The 18,239-nt window shown below is 32.0% G+C and overlaps 2 protein-coding genes and 1 non-coding gene across 3 annotated transcripts; all 3 read right to left on the minus strand.

Annotated features, from left to right (window-relative positions):
• Window positions 1–1,229: 1,229 nt before the first annotated feature.
• On the minus strand, window positions 1,230–4,338 carry LOC133689356 (serine carboxypeptidase-like 45). Its single transcript, XM_062109189.1, has 10 exons — window positions 3,537–4,338; window positions 3,345–3,446; window positions 3,112–3,207; window positions 2,842–2,934; window positions 2,654–2,724; window positions 2,285–2,566; window positions 2,065–2,189; window positions 1,827–1,919; window positions 1,606–1,723; window positions 1,230–1,503 (listed from the first exon to the last, which is right to left on the minus strand). Exons 1-10 carry the CDS (start codon window positions 3,778–3,780, stop codon window positions 1,348–1,350), a joined length of 1,380 nt encoding a protein of 459 aa, XP_061965173.1. The 5' UTR covers window positions 3,781–4,338; the 3' UTR covers window positions 1,230–1,347.
• A 3,168-nt stretch (window positions 4,339–7,506) lies between these two features.
• LOC133689355 (serine carboxypeptidase-like 45) lies at window positions 7,507–11,240 on the minus strand. The gene is made up of 10 exons (XM_062109187.1): window positions 10,913–11,240; window positions 10,666–10,770; window positions 10,301–10,396; window positions 10,098–10,190; window positions 9,944–10,014; window positions 9,486–9,836; window positions 9,255–9,379; window positions 8,950–9,042; window positions 8,358–8,475; window positions 7,507–7,846 (listed from the first exon to the last, which is right to left on the minus strand). Exons 1-10 carry the CDS (start codon window positions 11,211–11,213, stop codon window positions 7,700–7,702), a joined length of 1,500 nt encoding a protein of 499 aa, XP_061965171.1. The 5' UTR covers window positions 11,214–11,240; the 3' UTR covers window positions 7,507–7,699.
• Window positions 11,241–16,355: 5,115 nt separating this feature from the next.
• Window positions 16,356–16,430, minus strand: TRNAV-AAC (transfer RNA valine (anticodon AAC)). Its single transcript has one exon. It is a non-coding gene; the product is annotated as a tRNA-Val (tRNA).
• Between the last annotated feature and the right edge of the window lie 1,809 nt (window positions 16,431–18,239).

The raw sequence follows: 18,239 nt of genomic DNA on the forward strand, positions 1-18,239 counted from the left end.
AATATTTTTTTAATTGATATATTTTTTAATATTTTTTTAAATAATATTTAAGTTTATATTTCAATTAATATCCCTTCTTGTGAATTTTTTTCTTAACCTATTTTGGATAAATATTTTTTAATAGTATTGCGTGTATTTAATTTTTAAAAAAATTATTTTAATTCACTTATAATTTTTTAATCTAGATGAGCTTTATTTTTTAAAATAAAATAATTTTATTTTTAGATAATATTTATAATATGTGTAGCATTGCATAATTTTTTTTTATTTTATTCAATCAATTTAATATGTGTGTTTATATTTATTATTATTTAATTGAATAAAAAATTAATTTTAATAAAAACAATTCAAATAACATAATCAAGTAAATATCCCGTCTTAGGATATTAAATATTTTAATTTATATATATCTTTGAATTTTTTTATGTGTATGAACTAGTATTTACCTACTTGTTGATCTACATTCTTTTTCAAATCAATTTCCCGGTTGGTGCCAAATAACTCGTAGCTGTTTTCTCTTCTTCTTCTTCTTCTCTTTTTTTTGGGTTTCTTTGGATTTCATTGGCCTGTGGGACGGCTTGTTTTTATATTTCATTGGTTCAAAGGTTTGTTCTTTATATGTTTTTTATTGGGATAACTACAAACCAGTCCCCAACTTATATACTCACTTGTAAATAAGCTCTACGCCTTCACAATCTTGCTAATTTCTCCTCTTGCTTTCTCTTGCTCAAAACTATTATATGCCAGTTTAAATTGGTTAATAAAATTGAGTTTACAAAAACCACTTCTATAAATTATATTATAATTTAATGTTCCAAGTATATGACTAATAAAAACATAAATTTAAGATATTGTCTGTTAATTCATAAAATTAATTATATCTTTTTGATTTTTTTAGTATATACATGGGATGAGATTACAGATACTCCCATGTAGGGACGGAGCCAGGGGGTGGCAAGCAGGGCCCGCCCCTGCAAAATATTTTAAAATTTTCTATTATTTAATATTTTTAATTTAAATAAATAAGCTTTTTAATAATATATATTATTATATTAATTTTGGCCTCCCCTGTAAATTTCACCTAGTTCCGCCCCTGCTCCCATTGGATAACCTTGTCCTGTATCTGTGTGTCCATTCTTGTTCATCACCAAAAACACATTCCCTTTGCATTGTTTTAGTGACATGAGATTGAGTCTCACACTGGATGTGCAGGAACTGTGGCAAAAATATTGATCGCAACACAAAGTGGGAATTAATCAAAATCTTGACAGAAAGCAGGAATGGTTATGCCTGCTGTGATGAATTGACAGTTTACAATATTGATTTGAAACTAATTTATGAATTTGTTCAGTAAACTGTAGGGGGTGGTAGTTGCTTCCCTTCCAAGAATGCATTAAATAGAACAAAAGATCTTTCTGGCTGTGAAAATGGAGCTTCATGTGATGCTCCTCTGATGGTTGCAAAAGATAATATATTACCATATACTTGTGTCCACCCAGCAACCTGTGAAGAATAAATATTAAGGCATGATCCCATGGGGTTATCCTAGATTGTTGTTAAAATCATTAATCTGAAATTATGTGCTCGTGATGAGGATTAACTGACCTGTTTTCCCTGGAACCAGGTTCTGTAAGGAACAGTTGTGTTTAGTCCCAATTCCTTTGCCAACCCATTCACTACTGTCCTTGTTCCAGTGAGTGGGATCACTGAATCTTGATCTCCACTGAGAAATTTACAATGTTATTAGTATTACCATACTGCATGATACATTAAAATGACTACTACTTCAAGATTTTGAGCATTCAGTAGCATGCAGCTTATTTTACCTGTAAACATGAACCCGGATGCCGGACTTGAGAAGCTTGGCAAGAAGAGGAACTGTGGAAATTTCTAGATTTTCCATCTCATATTTGACGACACTGTATCAAGCAAGATTCACAGTTGTAGACATTAAGAATTCTCCACGATAAATAGAAAAGAATTTTGAAATAGGCAGGAGATAACTTCATAGAACACTTTGCAGAAAGGAAGAACAAAGCTTATATGCAGGGTTTTGATCCTTACTCACTGCATACCGTCCATTGATCTACTCCAACAAGCTGAGCATGAAGAGCTTCCAGTACATCTTTTCTATTCAAGTACTTGATTGTTTCATCTTCTACACAGACATCTATTGTCCCTGTATATTCCTGCACAGGAGACCATGGAAAAGCCTAATTAGGCAAATCCATTTTAGTTCTGGAAGAATAATGTATGATCTGAAAGAAAATAAACAAGAGCTCACCATTTGTTTTAACACTTGGGATTGCGATTCAATCGATGATAAACAGACATCAAGAGTAACATCATAGGCGTCAACATATTTACTAACTTCCCTTGAGACTTGGCTATTTACTGCAGAGCAAGGTAGGGAAAGAGAGCCACTTTGATATTGTCTCCTGATTTGGGAGTAGTTACAAACCGTGGTGAAAATCTCATAGGTATCATCTGATATCAATCCATGAGACCAAAAAAACTCGGCACGCGAATTAAAATCGGTATTGAATTCTAGCAGTGGATTTCCTATCTGCAGCCATAGAAATTCATGTTTATTTCAGCAGACATTACAGCAGACCCCATGGAAATGTGCATTTCAAATGTTCATATCACTTACTGCTATTCCCTTCAGATTGAATTTTGCTTTGGATTGGACTATAAGTGTTGCAAGTTGTGGAACATAATGACCTGATAAAAATTACCGTGTGCTTTTAGTACTGTTTCTCTTCATGCTGGCCAATCCAGCAGCTTTGAGTTCATTAAATTGCTATGCTTGAAAATATGAACAGAAAATTAACAAAATACCGGCATAGCTCTCTCCTGTGATGAAGAAATCTCTTCCTTCGTATTCTGGGAATTCATCGAACCATCTCTCAAGAAATACTAGATTGTCTTGTGCTGTAAATGAATTAGGCAGTCATCAGTTTACCAAAAAACAAATTGTAGCACAAGTGAAAGAAACACTAAATTAAGTGTGTTAGATGACGTAGTTTCAACCAAATCCATATATATTATTAGTAATCTACTGTTACTTATCATGGTGTGGATCAATTATAATTGACAATTTATGAAAACCTGTAATCTCATCGGTCACATAGGTGTAGAAAGAATCATTAGCAGAGTAGGAGAAGCCAACTCCTGCAGGTGATTCCAGGTATAACATATTTGCTTCTGCAGGAAAAACAGATTAAAGAAATTTAAGTCTCTTTTGTTATATACTTTGAATCTTTAATTTTGCATAGAACATGAAAAGCAGACTCTCATATTTCACATGGAAAGGGACAAAGCAGAAAAGTTTACAAGGTTACCTTTATTCCAGCTATAATAATTTTTGAGCAATATCTCTCCACTTGGTTTGAAAGGTCCATGCTCACAAAAAGCTCCAGCTCCGATTGATGAACAACCAGGCCCTGCAAATCCCGGCAAGGATTTTCATTCTTCTCAACCATTTAAAAAGCATAAAACTTTGTAGCAGATTTCCGATAGAAAGAAATTCATACCTCCATTTAACCATAGAACAAGAGGCTTTGTCGCTGGGTCTATTTCTGCTTCAGCAAAGTAGTAGAAAAGGGCTCTCTTCTGCTGCTCGTCAATGGTTATGTATCCCGCATACTGTTGAAAACTGACCGTTGGCTGGCCTGGAAAAGCTACAATTTTTCCAGCTTCTGAGATTGATCCTGTTGTTAAAAAGATTAGAGTTGCACAAATTGCTGCAATGACAATCCATGGCTCTTTCTGCTGCATTTGAAGATAAGGATTTTGAGGGCAGCTCCAGTTTGTGTTTCTCAGGCAGAGGATTGGCTTTGGAGAAAGTGCAGAATAGTGGCAGCTGAGAAATGTGCGGTGATACACACCTTTCTATGGTATTTTATCAGATGATGTAGGGGTAAACCCTATTTTAGTGCTTGAAAGCAAATGCTCTTTAGATTATCTTATCTATCATGTGAGGATTAAATTGAAAAGATAATTTCTGTAGACTCTGCCAAATCCCACAGAGTAAGAATCTCACACTCGCACAAAGCACACCGAGGATCACGAGAGGAGTTAAGTGGTCAACTATTAGAGACAAAGCCTGATAACATTGTGGGCTCTTCCTTGGAAAATCATCTCTAACCTTTCACAACTATTTTGTTCACACCCACTCTCTAGTTTCTACAACTAGGTTATCTGCAACAAGACAAATGGTTGCTCAAAATAACAACCAACGGATCTGTAGCTTGAACTATAGAAAGCTTTTGCCCGTTGATTGTGGGGAGGGGCCAAACTTGGAAACTTCTTCATATATATCCCACTCACAACTCACTCTTTCCAATCCACATGATGGCACACATCCAGCTTAGAGTCTCTTTGGGCTCTAGAGCCTAGAATGATGCACAGATCCCTATCAACACCTTGCATTTTGTCACTAAACAAACACTTATAGTCAATTATTGGTGGGAGTGATTGGGGATGACCACTTCCACTGCTTTCACACCAAGTAGCTGCCAAATTCTATGACTTTCACACCGTGTAGCTGCCAAATTCTATTTTGATAACTTTTGTAGTTATGCTTTGAAAAAATAATATTTTTTTTTATAGTCATAGTGTTTTGAAGAATGTGTTCAGTGAGACTATATAAAACTATGTACCGATTGATCTCAATACTAATCATTATGCACTGGTTGAATTTCTTTTTTGTAAACTAGAGAGAGCTTTGAATCTAGACCTCTTGGCTGAGGCAAGCATGGAGGGGCTGCGGCCACTTGAAAGATTAAAACAGTCCTTCAACTTTAAGGAGTGTTTGCAAAAAGTCATTGTTTTTGTACATAATGACCCTCTAAGGAATCAAAAGGTTGACTCTGGTCTTTCAATATCGAACAAAAAATTCCAAACTCCATCACTGTCTTTTAAAAAGCTTATTGACAAATCTGTTTTTATTTATTACGGATCAACACTTCTTAATCAAAGTTACAGAACCCTGCGCGCGGATATCAAGTCAACTTAATGAGAGTTAAATTGAGTGGAAATTAATCTGATATAATCTAGTGAATATCTAGTTAAAACTAGATTTGATTTATTTAATTTTTTCAAAGCTACATCATTTTAACTTCTTTTTTTTAAATAAAATATTGAAACAACTAGTGACTTTGAGCTTTGTAATGTCATGGGAACAAACTGACTTTAATAACTTTGTTCCTCATCACACGTTTTTTGAAATTTCATCACGCTATGGGAGACAAACAGTCGTCCTCATCTACTACTGACACATTCAATTTTGATTTCAATGTCAATAATTCTTTTTTTTTTTCATGTGATCAGAATCATTTGCACCGTAAGTTGAAGTTGGAAACAGTCCTTTCCTAGTCAATGATGCAATCCATAGAACCTAATAAATTCTATAGTGAAGATAAGATTGATGGCTTTATGCTGTTGGTAGTGGTTCTTTTGTAGAAATGCCTTAAACAGGACAATGGGCCTTCCTGGCCGTGCAAATGGAGCTTCATGAGAGCTCCTCTCATGGCAGCAAAATTAAAGATAAGATATCACCATACACTTGTGTCCACCCAGCAACCAGGAAAAAAAGAAGATCATAAAGGTATATACGGTGCCAATTAAGTAGTCTTAGATAATCACAGAAAAAAAAAAACAACCTGAAGTTCTTAAACTCTGCGCAAGAATGCGAAAGGGAACCACTAGTTTGAATTTGTCTCATGCTCCGGGAGAAGTTACAAACTGTAGCAACCATTCCATCGGTTGCATCAGATATTAATCCATGCTACCACAAGAACTCAGCGAGTGTGTTGAGATCAGTACTGAATTCTAGTAGTGGATTCCCGATCTGTAGCCATAAAAGTTCATCAGATGTTACAGAAAACGCTTTGCATGTCCTTATAAAATGTTCATATCACTTGCATCTGTTCCTTTTAGATTAGTTTTTGCTTTAGATTGGATGATAAGTTGTGCAGGCTGTGGAACATGGTGACCTGCTAAGAAAATATGATCTTGTAGTGCAATCTCTCGGGAAATCTTACCATGACATTATGGGGTTACCTTTATTCCAGCTATAATCGCAATATCTCTCCACTTGGTTTAAAAGGTCCATGATCACAAAAGGCTCCAACTCCAGTAGATGAACAACCAGGTCCTACAAATCCCAGCAAAGATCTTTTTTTACACCATTAATAAGCATAAAAGTTTGAGGTGATCAATATTCTGATAAAAACAGAAAGAATACATAACTCCATTTAACAAAAGAACAAGAGGCTTTGTAGCTGGATCTATCTCTGCCCCAACAAAGTAATAAAAAAGAGCTCTAAGTTGCTTTTCATCAATGGTTATGTATCCTCCATGTTGCCGGAAACTGACCTTTGGCTGGCCTGGCAAGGCTACAATTTTTTCAGCTTCTGAGATTGACCCTGCTGTTAAAACAATCCATGGCTCCCGCTGTTACATTTGGAGGGTGAGACAGGGTGTGTCTCAAGTATAAGAGTGGTTTTTAACAGAATGAGGAGTGTTGCTGTGAGCATATAACACAGTGTAATAGTTGAACCGGTTTAAAGACTCGGTTGTAAGTTAAGTAGGTTTATCTAAATCAATTCAAGTTTTTTTAAAAAAAAATTCTTAAAACAATGTTTTTTTAAATATATCTAAGTACAGTTTCAGATGCAAAAACAAACAAACAATGTTTTGCTGTGAGCATATAACAATGTTTTTTTTTTTAAATTAATTTTTTAAATTTTTTTAAATTATTTTAATATGCTGATATTAAAAATAAAATTTGCATACCATTATATTTTTTAAAATTTTTGAATTTTTTATTTTGAAATAATTTTTTTAATGTTTTTAAATTATTTTAATGTATTAATATTACAAATAAAATTTAAAAAATAAAAAATTATTTTAATACATAAATGAAAAATATTTTTTTTTTATTATAATTCAAATAATACTCAAGTGAACCAATGATTGTGAAATCTATTGGATATAATTTTAGAATTATCTTCTTAATGATAACCCAATGGACAGAATCTGACCGGGAGGCTAGACTAGCTTTTTAGTTTTACAGTCCTGGTAAATTCAGTTTCTCAATTTAATATTTGAGAGAGTGCTTGGTTGCGTCTAGAATACAATAGAAAGGATATATTTTTTCATTTTTTTATTTTAAAAAATAAAAATTCACTTTAAAAATTTCTTATAAATATATTTATTATTATGTATGTATTCTTGTCTATTTAACCAAACACAAACTTATATTATAGATGCTAAATTCCAGCGATAATAAGACTTTTTTATCTGATTAATTATTAATTAGCATTAATCCCATGACTATTTATTCTTATGTAATGTAAGGTTTTAATTATGTAAAAGATAAAAAAATTAAAAAAAAAAAAGAGTAAAAACATTGTGGGGTTTCTTCAAACCACATCATCTAGGAGATTGGATGAGCATAGTAGACTAATTGTCTGCCTTATCCGCTCCTGAAACACCAAGTGATGGAAATTTATCTCAATGGTTATTGTTGTAGTCATCATAACAAGTCAATAAAGCATGAACAAAATCATGATCTTGATGTATAAAAAACATCTTGCACGATGATGTGAAGTTGGAAACAACCCTTTTCTAGTCAATGATGCCATCCATAGAAACCTAGATCATTCTTCACTGAAGATTTTTAGCAGTTCATTCATGCTGTTGGCAGTGGTTTCTTCTCCAGAAAAGACTTGAACAGGAGCAGAGATCTCTTGGGTTGTGTTGATGGAGCTGTGTGAGAAGCTCCTCTAATGGTGGCGAAAGATAGGTTATCACCATAAACTTGTGTCCATCCACCAACCTGCCAACAATGGAAGAGTATTCAGGGACTAAATTAAAGTTTTTATGGAACCTTGAGCACAATCAAAAGCTACATGGATGTTTGAGATCGTGGTAATTATTGTTTTTCAAAGTATTTTTTACTTGAAAATGCATCAAAATAATATATATATATATATATATTATTTTATTTTTTAAAATTTAATTTTGACATCAACACATTAAAAAGATTCAAAACATATCAAAAATATTCAAAATTTTTAAAAACTCCAGTTGAAACGCTGTCCTAAACAGACATATTAAATAACTTCGGACTATAACCTAATTCTCAATAAATAAATAGAAAAATATCTGTAAAAAAAATTCTATTTAGTCCCCCATGTATCAAATATTATCCAATTAACCATACTATTAAGATTTATGCCAATAGATGGGGGACCCAATTGAGAATTGGGTGATAATTGGAGGATAAATATGTCCTTAATCTGCTAAAGATTTTTTTAGTTAACCAAAGAATAGATGAATGAACTGACCTGGTTGCCTGAAAGCCAAGCTCTGTAAGGCACTGTTGTTTTGAGTCTCAAATCCTTCGCTATCTTACTTACCAAACTTCGAGTCCCAGTAAATGGAATAACTGAATCTTGATCTCCGCTGTTAAATTTCATTCAAACAACATGAATATCATGAATAGGGTTTTTTTTTTAATCCAGGACAATCCAAAACACTATCATTTTAAAAATTTTAAAAAATTAAAATAATATTATTTTAAAATTTTTTAAAATCAAATTAGATTTTGATTGTGTCACGAGTTGCCCTGTTATATTGATCAATTTAAATTTTATATAATTTAATTTAAAATACAATCTGTGACAAATCTTAGATTAATGTGCTGTATTGATCAAGTTTGACCAAATTAAATTTTATATAATTTAATTTAAAATACAACCCGTGACAAATCTTGGGTTAATAGGGCACCAAGTTGAATAATAGTTCAATTGCTTTCATTTGATAATTTAAGATATCAAAATTAAAAAAATTAAAAAGTCAAGTTAATTTAGATTTTGACTAAAAGTTCAGGCAACTTGTGACTGATTAGCCTTTCAATATGCCTTTTTGCATGATTACCTGTAAACCAAGACCGCAAGGCCAGACTTAACCAGAGATCGCACAACATGAATTGTTGGTCTTTCCTCATTTGATCTGTCATATTCTAATACCCTGAATCAAGAAATAGGAAATTAAACCAAATATCGGGAAAAAAATTTCAAATAATTAAAAGATCAATACAAACTGAACATGCCCTTTTGAATTGCCATTGAAATTCATTGGAAACAAGTCATGAAAAATAGAAATTGAAAATATAATTTGGTGTTTCATAAGAGAAGATTTTCTTGAATGTTGTATCTTGAACAAGGTTTCAGAATCATTACACGCTACAAAAATGCCAATTGGTGACTCCAACAAGTCTTGCGTGCAGAGCCATTTGCACATCTTTCCTGTTCAAGTATTTGGTTGTTTCTTCTAGTAAACATACATCTACCTTCCCCATAACTTGCTGTAAACGAACATAGAATTATTAATCTATTGATAAATATGGAAAATTAAGCAGACTTTTTATAGAGAAAATGGGAAATTTAGTCTTGAACTTGTTAATTAATTACCTGCTGCTGCTTGACAGAATCCAATTCTAAAACTTGAGGTGATAAATATGGAAGTCTTGACCTTAAAAGTTGCTGATTGAAGATCTTGAGTTGTGATTCATTAGATGATAGACATATATCACCAGTGACATCATATGGATCGATTGATTCAGATAATTCCTTTTGAACTAGGGTATATACACCGAAACAGGCAGAGGAAACAGTGCCTGTTATGGCCTCTCTCATGAGCTTAGAATTGTTGCAAACTGATGTAAGAAGTTGGTAGGTAGAATCTGATATTAATCCATGTGACCAGTAGAAGTGATCCTGTGCGTTCAAGTCGGTGTTGAATTCCAGAAGTGGATTTCCTATCTACAATCATACAAAAAATTTGAAACGTTTGAGATTAAATTTAGAACTTGAAGAAGAAAAAGGAAAGTTTAATGCAGCATAAAGAGATTGCTCTATGTTCTACTTACAGCTATCCCCTTCAGGTTGAAATTCACCTTGGACCGAATAATGAGCCGAGCGAGTTGAGGGACATAATGGCCTGGTTGAACATTAGAGATATGAGGTTTCAGAGATTAATTGATACAGCAGTAGATCGCAGTCATTGATTCGAGGCATAAATACCTGCATAGCTCTCTCCTGCAATGAAGAAATCTCTCTGCTTGTATTGTGGAAATTTGACGAACCAGCGCCGCAGGAACACCAGATTGTCTCTTGCTTAAGAAACAAACACCAATCCATTCTAATAAGTTTTGTTAGAGGGCAACATATTCTTGTCATTGTCGATCAAAACTTTGGCTAAAGTAAAAAGGGTTCAGAAATTCAACCTGTCATCTCGTCATTGACATAGGAGTAGAATGTTTGGTTGGCAGAATAAGAGAAACCAACTCCTGCCGGGGACTCCAAGTATAACATATTTGCTTCTGAAACAAAGAGGAGCACAAAAACTTTAGCCAGCCACAAAAGAAAATTATGAATTAGGCATTCAAAGTAGAAAAAAGCCGATTAAACCAAGTAATTTTGAAACATTTTGCTCCAGTGTTCAAGGTCAACGCAAAGAAACTACAGTTTCTCAACTAATTAAAGTGATAAATCTTGAATTTGATACGGATGATCGTTTATTTTCTTAGTGATGATCACAGTACTTGTGGTGGTGGCTCCTACAATGATGCAAACAGATAAGGGCTGGCACCTTTATTCCAACTATACTCATTCCTGACCAAATTGTTTCCTGTTGTTGGTCTAAAGGGGCCATGTTCAACAAAAGCACCAGCTCCAACAGAGGAACAACCAGGCCCTACAAGAGGAAAAAAGCTACAATATATTATAATTTATTCAAACTCGAGAAAGAAAAAACTATACATGGTAAAGGCAGTCAAATCCATGGAGAATCCAAAGCATTTGCTGTAAGCTCCTGTGAGCTTGAGTGATATTTTTACCTCCATTTAGCCAAAGGACAAGGGGTTTTGAAGCAGGGCTGGTTTCTGCTTCAACAAAGTAGTAAAAAAGTGATCTGTGCTGCTTCTCATCAACCGTGATATAGCCAGAGAATTGCTGGAAACTAACTGGCGGTTGTCCAGGCAATCTTACAATTCTGTCAGCTTCAAGGAGGGACTCGGTCCTTGAACACAAGAAGATTAAGGCGATTGTCATCCATGCTTGAATGAATTGCTGCATGTTTAAGAAAGAAAGGAGAGTCTCGCTGTGTGGGATGATTTTGGAGCTAGCTTGGCGGTGCATTACTTATAGCATCTCTGTGGGGTTCATTGGGGGGAAGAGGCCATTCATTGGCCTTGTGTTGCGGCGCAATACCAATGTAGCCTTGGTAGAAAAGTAGGACACCAATGGGGCCAGAAAAAAGAAAAAAAGATGAAAGAAAATAGGTGTGGAAGCTAGAAAATGTGGCCATGGAATTAATTTTAGGGAAAGTGGAGGGCCAAAATACGCTGTATAATTTGGTTTGCTTTGCCAAATTTGCTCAACATTGTACCAGCAACAATATTACTCATAGCTGGTGATGTTAATAAGAGTTACCAAAGGCAACGAATTGCTTATATTCGGGTCTCAACTGGATAATGAGACGTAATGGGTTTAACAATATATATATATATATATATATATATGGTATTATTATGTCCTTTACGAAGTTACTTGGAAGAGCAAACAGGTCAAGTCTTTGAAGCATAGTTTTTATACCCGGTCCGGTAGCTGGTCCGGATTTTGATTAGGTCAATTTTTAAAAAATTCAAAACAATATTGTTTTAGTAAAAAAAGATAAAAATTAACGAGTTGCAATTGGGTTTTTGACCGGGTTGTCAGGTCAACCAGGTCACACTGAATTTTTTATTTTCCTTTTTTTTTTTAACCTAGCTCGGTTTTAATTTCAGATCAATTAAGCCCCGAATTGACCAGCTGGGCTAGATCTTAAAACTATGCTTTGAAGTGATAACCAGTAAAGCAAGAACCTCTTTTTAAGCTAAAGAAAATGGCAATGGTCCCTCACCTTTGAATTAAGAACCGTGTCTGAGCTGTCTCAAGCTTGTTGTTCTCCGCTTGTGACTTGTGAAATCATAGTTTTGGAATCCAGTTTGTATTGGAATATCAATCCGAAGAAAAAATAAAGGAAGAAGAAATTTGGTGTGACTTTGCTGACCTGGTAAGATCCGGTCAAAAACTCGGTTGCAACCCGTTGATTTTTGTTTTTTTAATCAAAACGATGTCGTTTTGATTTTTTTTTAAAAAAGAATTGACCCAAACGACTTGGTGACCCGGTCAAAACCCGGAACCTAGGTCTTGGACTAGACCAAGTCTAAAAACTATGCATGAAACACCGCTAATAATGCTATATAAATAAATTATTTATATAGATATATGTATGTAAGGATTGTTTTTTCATGAGAGATTAATCATTTAAGATACATAAAATCCATATTTTATTATTTAAAAATTAATACATTAGTTTGTATGACAATTTAATATGAAAAGCTTATTTATAAATTATTTTTCATATACTATAATGGGAACACTTTTCTTATATATTTGCAAATTGTGTGTTATCTTATTCTATTAAAATCAATGTAACTAGTCCTTGTTATTTAGTACTCCTCTTAATCGATCATATTCGCAATTGAGTGAAAGTTACTTTATTTGAAAAAAAAAACTCATATTCAGGTTTTGAGATTTATAAGATAATATTTGAACATTACCAGAAAATTAGAAAATATCAATGAAATATTTTTTTGATGTTTAGAAAAATATCCCATCAATATTTTATTTGTCGACAAATTTTTTTATTGATTTTCTATTTTTTCTATTCCTTCATAAGTTTTGTTAGAAATTATTAACGGAATGATATGTTGTTATTTATATTGAAAATTACTGATAAAATATTTTCTTTGTTATTTGTTAATTTTCTAGTATTAAATATCATGAGATTTTTCTTTTATCATGAATTAATTCTTTGAAATGTTAAAAATAGATGAGAACGAATTGTTTTTTCCTTCATCTTGCCCAAGTGAGGAGTAAAAGCAAATCTCACTATTTTAAAATTCAACAATATTAACAATCCAAAACAGCAATATAATTTTATACTAGTTAATATTTTATACCAGTTAATGAAAACGCTGATTTAGGGTGTAATGTTGAAACATGTGCTTGCATTTTCATAATTAATTCAAATTTGTTATAAGATTTTCTGTTTTAGAAAATTTTTTATACTACCATTTGTTTTGAATATCAATAAAATTCTATACATAAATCTTTGGGAATGATCATGCATGCAAAGCACAATATTATTAAATTTAACTTGGTCATGTTGGTTGACTCGATATGCAAGACGTAACCCAGGTTTTATGGTTGACTTGATTAAATTTAGGGAACTTAAAATGTTAACTTGTGTTTTAAGTTGTTTAATTAAATTTTGGTTTAATTTTTAATTTTTTAAAAAATATTATTTTAATTTATCCAAATTAATATAAATTAACTTAATCAACAATCTAGGAATTCAGTCAAACCGGATCTAATAGCCTAGGCAGAATTCAGTGGCCGAGGTCCCTCGTGGACCAGAGAGATTTCAATTTTCCACTGGCGGGGAATGACTAAAAGTTTATGGATTCTCTCATGTACCAAGCTTTTTTAAAGTAGAATTGGGTTCTAACATTTAGCTTTCAGTAATAATTTATTTTAAAATTCTCAACATTTCTTCAAGTAACAAATGAATATTGGTCTTTTATAAGTATAATAATAATAATAATAATAATAATAATAAATTTAGCCACCGAAATGCACGAAGGAAGCTATAATCAATGAGACTGTCTATTTTCAACCCTATTCTTTTTTATTTCTTGCTTGGATCGATGGCAATTTGCTTGTTCTCATTTAGTTTTTGCCCACTACCCAAGAGAGACAAAATAAGAAGGTGGGGATGTCAAATTATTATAGAATTAAGTGATGTTATCAATTGGCCCAATTGGTGCCTGCCATTGCTATCATTTGTTAAAAGACAAAGTTTTTTTTTTATTATTAGGGTTATATCTCATCTATCTCATCCTGTAATTTATTATATAGTCATTGTCAACAAATAATTACTATTACTAATGCAGCTAGAAGAAGATTTGGGTTCTCATTTTTTTAATTGGGTTATATCTCATCTATATTTTCTTATATATTTACAAATTGTGTGATAGCTTAATCTATTAAAATCAATGAAGGTTACTTTATTTAGAAATTACTCCATAATTAGATTTCAAGATTTATAAGATAAGATTTCAAATCATGGCATTCATTTGTCATAGATTAAGTCTTTTAAATGTTTGAAAGAGAACGGTGTTAATTAAAGAATTATCTCAATTTAAAAATTTAAGTTATTAGGTTAGATTTTAATATATAATTTATATTATTATTTAATATATCTACTCAAGTAAAAAAAATTTAGACTTAAAACTTGTTTAGGTTCACCTTCTTCTTGTGCTGTTAAATATTAGATTTTAATTAAAGTAAAAAACAAGGGTGATAGAATTTGAACTTGTCATTGTTTGATCATCAAAACTTTAACATCAAGTCAAAGAATTATCTCAACCTAAAAATTTAAGTTATTAAATTTCTCTAACAAAAAAATTAATATTAACAGCACAAAACAACAATATTATTTTATACTAGCCAATGAAAATGTGAAAACGTTTATTTAGGTTGTAATGCTGAAATATATGCTTGACATCTTCAAAATCAATTCAAGTTTATTATGATTTTTCAAGGTAATCTTTGACATAAAAGGAGTTATTAGCATTATAAAGACGCTTTCGAGTATGACGATCTTTCATGCAGGATAATGAAAACGCCATTTAAATTGTAATGTTGAAACACGTTCTTAATGCATTAAAATCAAATCAATTCAAATTTGCTATATGGTTTTTCTTTTTCAGAGGATTTTTTATACTACAATTGTAAGTTCTAACGTTTATGAAGAAATTGTAAGTTCTATAAATATTGCCCGTATAATATTTAATATTTATATTTGTTTTTTTATTATTATTGTTGTTGTTGTTGTTGTTTATTGTATAATATATTCAGAAAATAAAGCTAAATTTTCTTCTGATAGTATTAGACATCATAATTATCTTTAACCGGTAGGTACACAGTCAATTAGATATTGGTTTTGCTATCTCATCTTGAATTCTAATGTTATATTAAAAAAAAATTGATTTAGAAACAAGATTATCAGAATCCCATCTTGTACTAATTTAAATACCAAGTTAATTATGGATTACAAAGTTCGTGCATCAATTCCTCCATTTTAAACTGCTGACTATCTATACTTTCAAGTACAAGAAGGATTGTGGTAGCCCTAACTCCACATCCACAATATTTGAGTAGAATTAACAAGATCTGAAATCAAGATCATGAGCTAGCATATCGGTGTCTAAGAGTTAACTAAAGGATATGATAATTCGTAGGTAGAACGCAAAAGAATTATTGGTGCATCAGGAGAGTATACTTAAGGCCATATGGGAAAGACGAGAGGGAAATTCTGGATTTGTAGTCTAATCGTGGCTGCTGATTTGTGGAGAGGAAACTTGAATTAAATTGAAAAATACAGGAGACTAGACTCAGTGATTGTCATTCTAGTAGAGTTCTAGTTATATATGTTATGGAATTCTGAAGGGTTTGCCCTGGTGTCTCTAGCAGGCAACGACTACCCTACTTACATTCAAAGAAATGGGAGTCTTCAGGTGAATTTGGTAAACTACATTGTTGTTTTGTTTGTGCTCATGGTGCTGGACTGATAGGGTAGGTAACCTGTGGCAATACAACATATCATTGTTTACTATCTATGTTGGGATTTACCAGCCTACACAACATCGCTTATCAAACAGCTTTCTGCCAACCTGAAAAGAAAAGCAGCAGCAACACTGTGGCCTCTTGGATTGCCTGCCCATATTGACAGCTTTCTCTTCATATCAGAATTACAGTGAGACTTGGAATATTGCCTCCAAGTTCCACAACCAGAAATTGCAGCAAGCAATACGAAGGATGAACAATGAGAGCATGATATACACGTACGAAACTCTGAATCTCTATATATACTGCATTCATGTCCAAACTGAATAATTCACACCCTGCGCGAAGCTTGAAGCTCAGGACTCTCCTTATGCCATGTCGCGTGGGTGTGACAAGCAACTACTCATGTGGGAACCTTGACAGGAATGGAGCAAAGAAGTATGTGGTGTGCGATAAGCCAGAGAATGAATGGCATGAACTCTATTAGGAACATTCAGAGTAAAAAATCACATATTAAGAAGAAGAAAACTAGCAGCTTGCTTGCTTGATTTCATTTCTTTTTGAGCAGCTTGATTACGTAATTGAAGAAAACAAAATAGAAAACATTGGCGTCGCCCGGGTTCGAACCGGAGACCTTCAGTGTGTTAGACTGACGTGATAACCAACTACACCACGACAGCCTGATGCCACCCTCATATCTTACTATATTTATAGTTTTTAAGATGACTGAAGGTTCGGTTTTGAATGACGGGTACTCGTCATTGTTTTCTCTTACAATTAAACTTGCAAAAAATTGTTAGTTAGCGGATAATAAGCAAGTCTGAATTTTTATTTTTTTTATTATTATTAATCTAGGTTAGCTCCCAACAAGAACAAGGTCTGACAAGTATACTTCACAATCATGAACCACTAGACTGATACTATTCGATATTGAATTCCTTTAGGACAAAATTAATCGACACTTCGAGCTTAATCAACAATCATCGAACCATAATTCAAAAATTACTAAAAACCTAAATGGTATTTTTATTGTGCACAAAGCACTGCTCTTTCTCTTATATTTTACGATAAATCTAGTGTTCAGAAACTTTCTTTGTTTTCAATTTGGTCCTCCATTTATTTTTTAGATTGCATCATTTTTAAACTAAATTTAAAGGAAACTTAATCAAATTTATTTACTAAAAATAAAATTAAAAAATAGGGGATCAAAGTAGAAAAGATGCCACAAATGAACAATGGTTTTAAAGTTCACACAAAAAATATAATTTAGTCCTCATACTTTAAAAATTATATATTTTCGATCCCTCAATAATTTTTTCAATTCAATTTTGATACAAAATTTATTTTTGTTATTTTTAAGTTTCAGATTTGAGAGAGAAGAGGAAAAAGTCATCACATTTCAGTGGTGAAGAGAAAAAAATATCTTTAATGCCGTTTTAAGCCATCAAAACGATCGATTTTAGTGTCAAATTATTCTTTTCTATGATAAGAGTTTATATTATATGTTTTTTTTTTACCTTGAAAAAGCTTAAAAAAATAGATATGAGTTCAAGAAGATTTTTTTATTTTAGATTAATTTTGAATTTTGGGATTTTTTTCAGATTTTTTGAGGCCTTAAATAGATTTATCAAGGTTCTTAAGGTGTTTTGGGTAAAAAAACCTTCACCCTTGATTTTCCAACCACCTAGATAAAATCAGACGACACGTCGTTTGTCTCAATAAGTGACACCTTGTCTTATTTTTTATTAAAAAAATTAGGACAGACAACATGTCATTTGCTCCAATTACAATAAATAAAATAACAGCCCATGCACGCGAGCCCTAATGAAATGGGTCAAGCGGGTTGGCTTAGCCCCTTTTTTTTCAAATTAGTGTTTTGTTTTTAAATAATGTTTTTATATATGTTTTTTTTAATTATTTTTTATTTATATTTAAATTAACATCCCTTCTCTATTTTATTTTATTTTATTTATATAACCTCTTTTAAATGATAATTTTTTTTAGTTATTTTGTATGTATTTAATTTTTGAAAAGATTATTCTAATTCATCTATAATTTCTTTTTATGTTTTATATCAATAAACAATATTTTTTCTTGGATAATATTTTGTAACCTTAATATTTTCCTTTATATTTTATTCAATCAATTTCATGTGTATTTGTATCTATTATCATTTAATTGAATGAAAATTTGATTTTGATAAACAAAGTCATTCAAAACAACCGAATGAATGGCTCATGTTGCAATGTTATATATCGTAATCTATATATGTTTATCAATTTTTTATTTTTATCTTCATTTATAGTTAATGACTTTTTTTTCATTTTTTAACACACATGATTCTCGATTTATTTGATTATATATATGTATAAATTTTTTGAATTACACTTGTATTTTTTTATGTACAAATAACGTTAGAAAAGCCTATATGAAAAAAAATTTTATAGAAAAAAAACATTTGACTCGTAGTATAGTGCTGGTCAAATAGTT

This window comes from Populus nigra, chromosome 3, assembly GCF_951802175.1.
Source record: "Populus nigra chromosome 3, ddPopNigr1.1, whole genome shotgun sequence".
NCBI classification, from domain to species: domain Eukaryota; kingdom Viridiplantae; phylum Streptophyta; class Magnoliopsida; order Malpighiales; family Salicaceae; genus Populus; species Populus nigra.

Coding starts and splice junctions, on each gene's coding strand:
- LOC133689355 (XM_062109187.1), bottom strand. CDS start 11,213: ATGCACCGCCAAGCTAGCTCCAAAATCATCCCACACAGCGAGACTCTC. Junction 10,397..10,665: donor TGAGTATAGTTGGAATAAAG/GTGCCAGCCCTT, acceptor TCTTTGTTTCAG/AAGCAAATATGTTATACTTG. Junction 10,191..10,300: donor TGTCAATGACGAGATGACAG/GTTGAATTTCTG, acceptor TTGTTTCTTAAG/CAAGAGACAATCTGGTGTTC.
- LOC133689356 (XM_062109189.1), bottom strand. CDS start 3,780: ATGCAGCAGAAAGAGCCATGGATTGTCATTGCAGCAATTTGTGCAACT. Junction 3,208..3,344: donor TTATTATAGCTGGAATAAAG/GTAACCTTGTAA, acceptor TTTTTCCTGCAG/AAGCAAATATGTTATACCTG. Junction 1,724..1,826: donor ATCCGGGTTCATGTTTACAG/GTAAAATAAGCT, acceptor TAAATTTCTCAG/TGGAGATCAAGATTCAGTGA.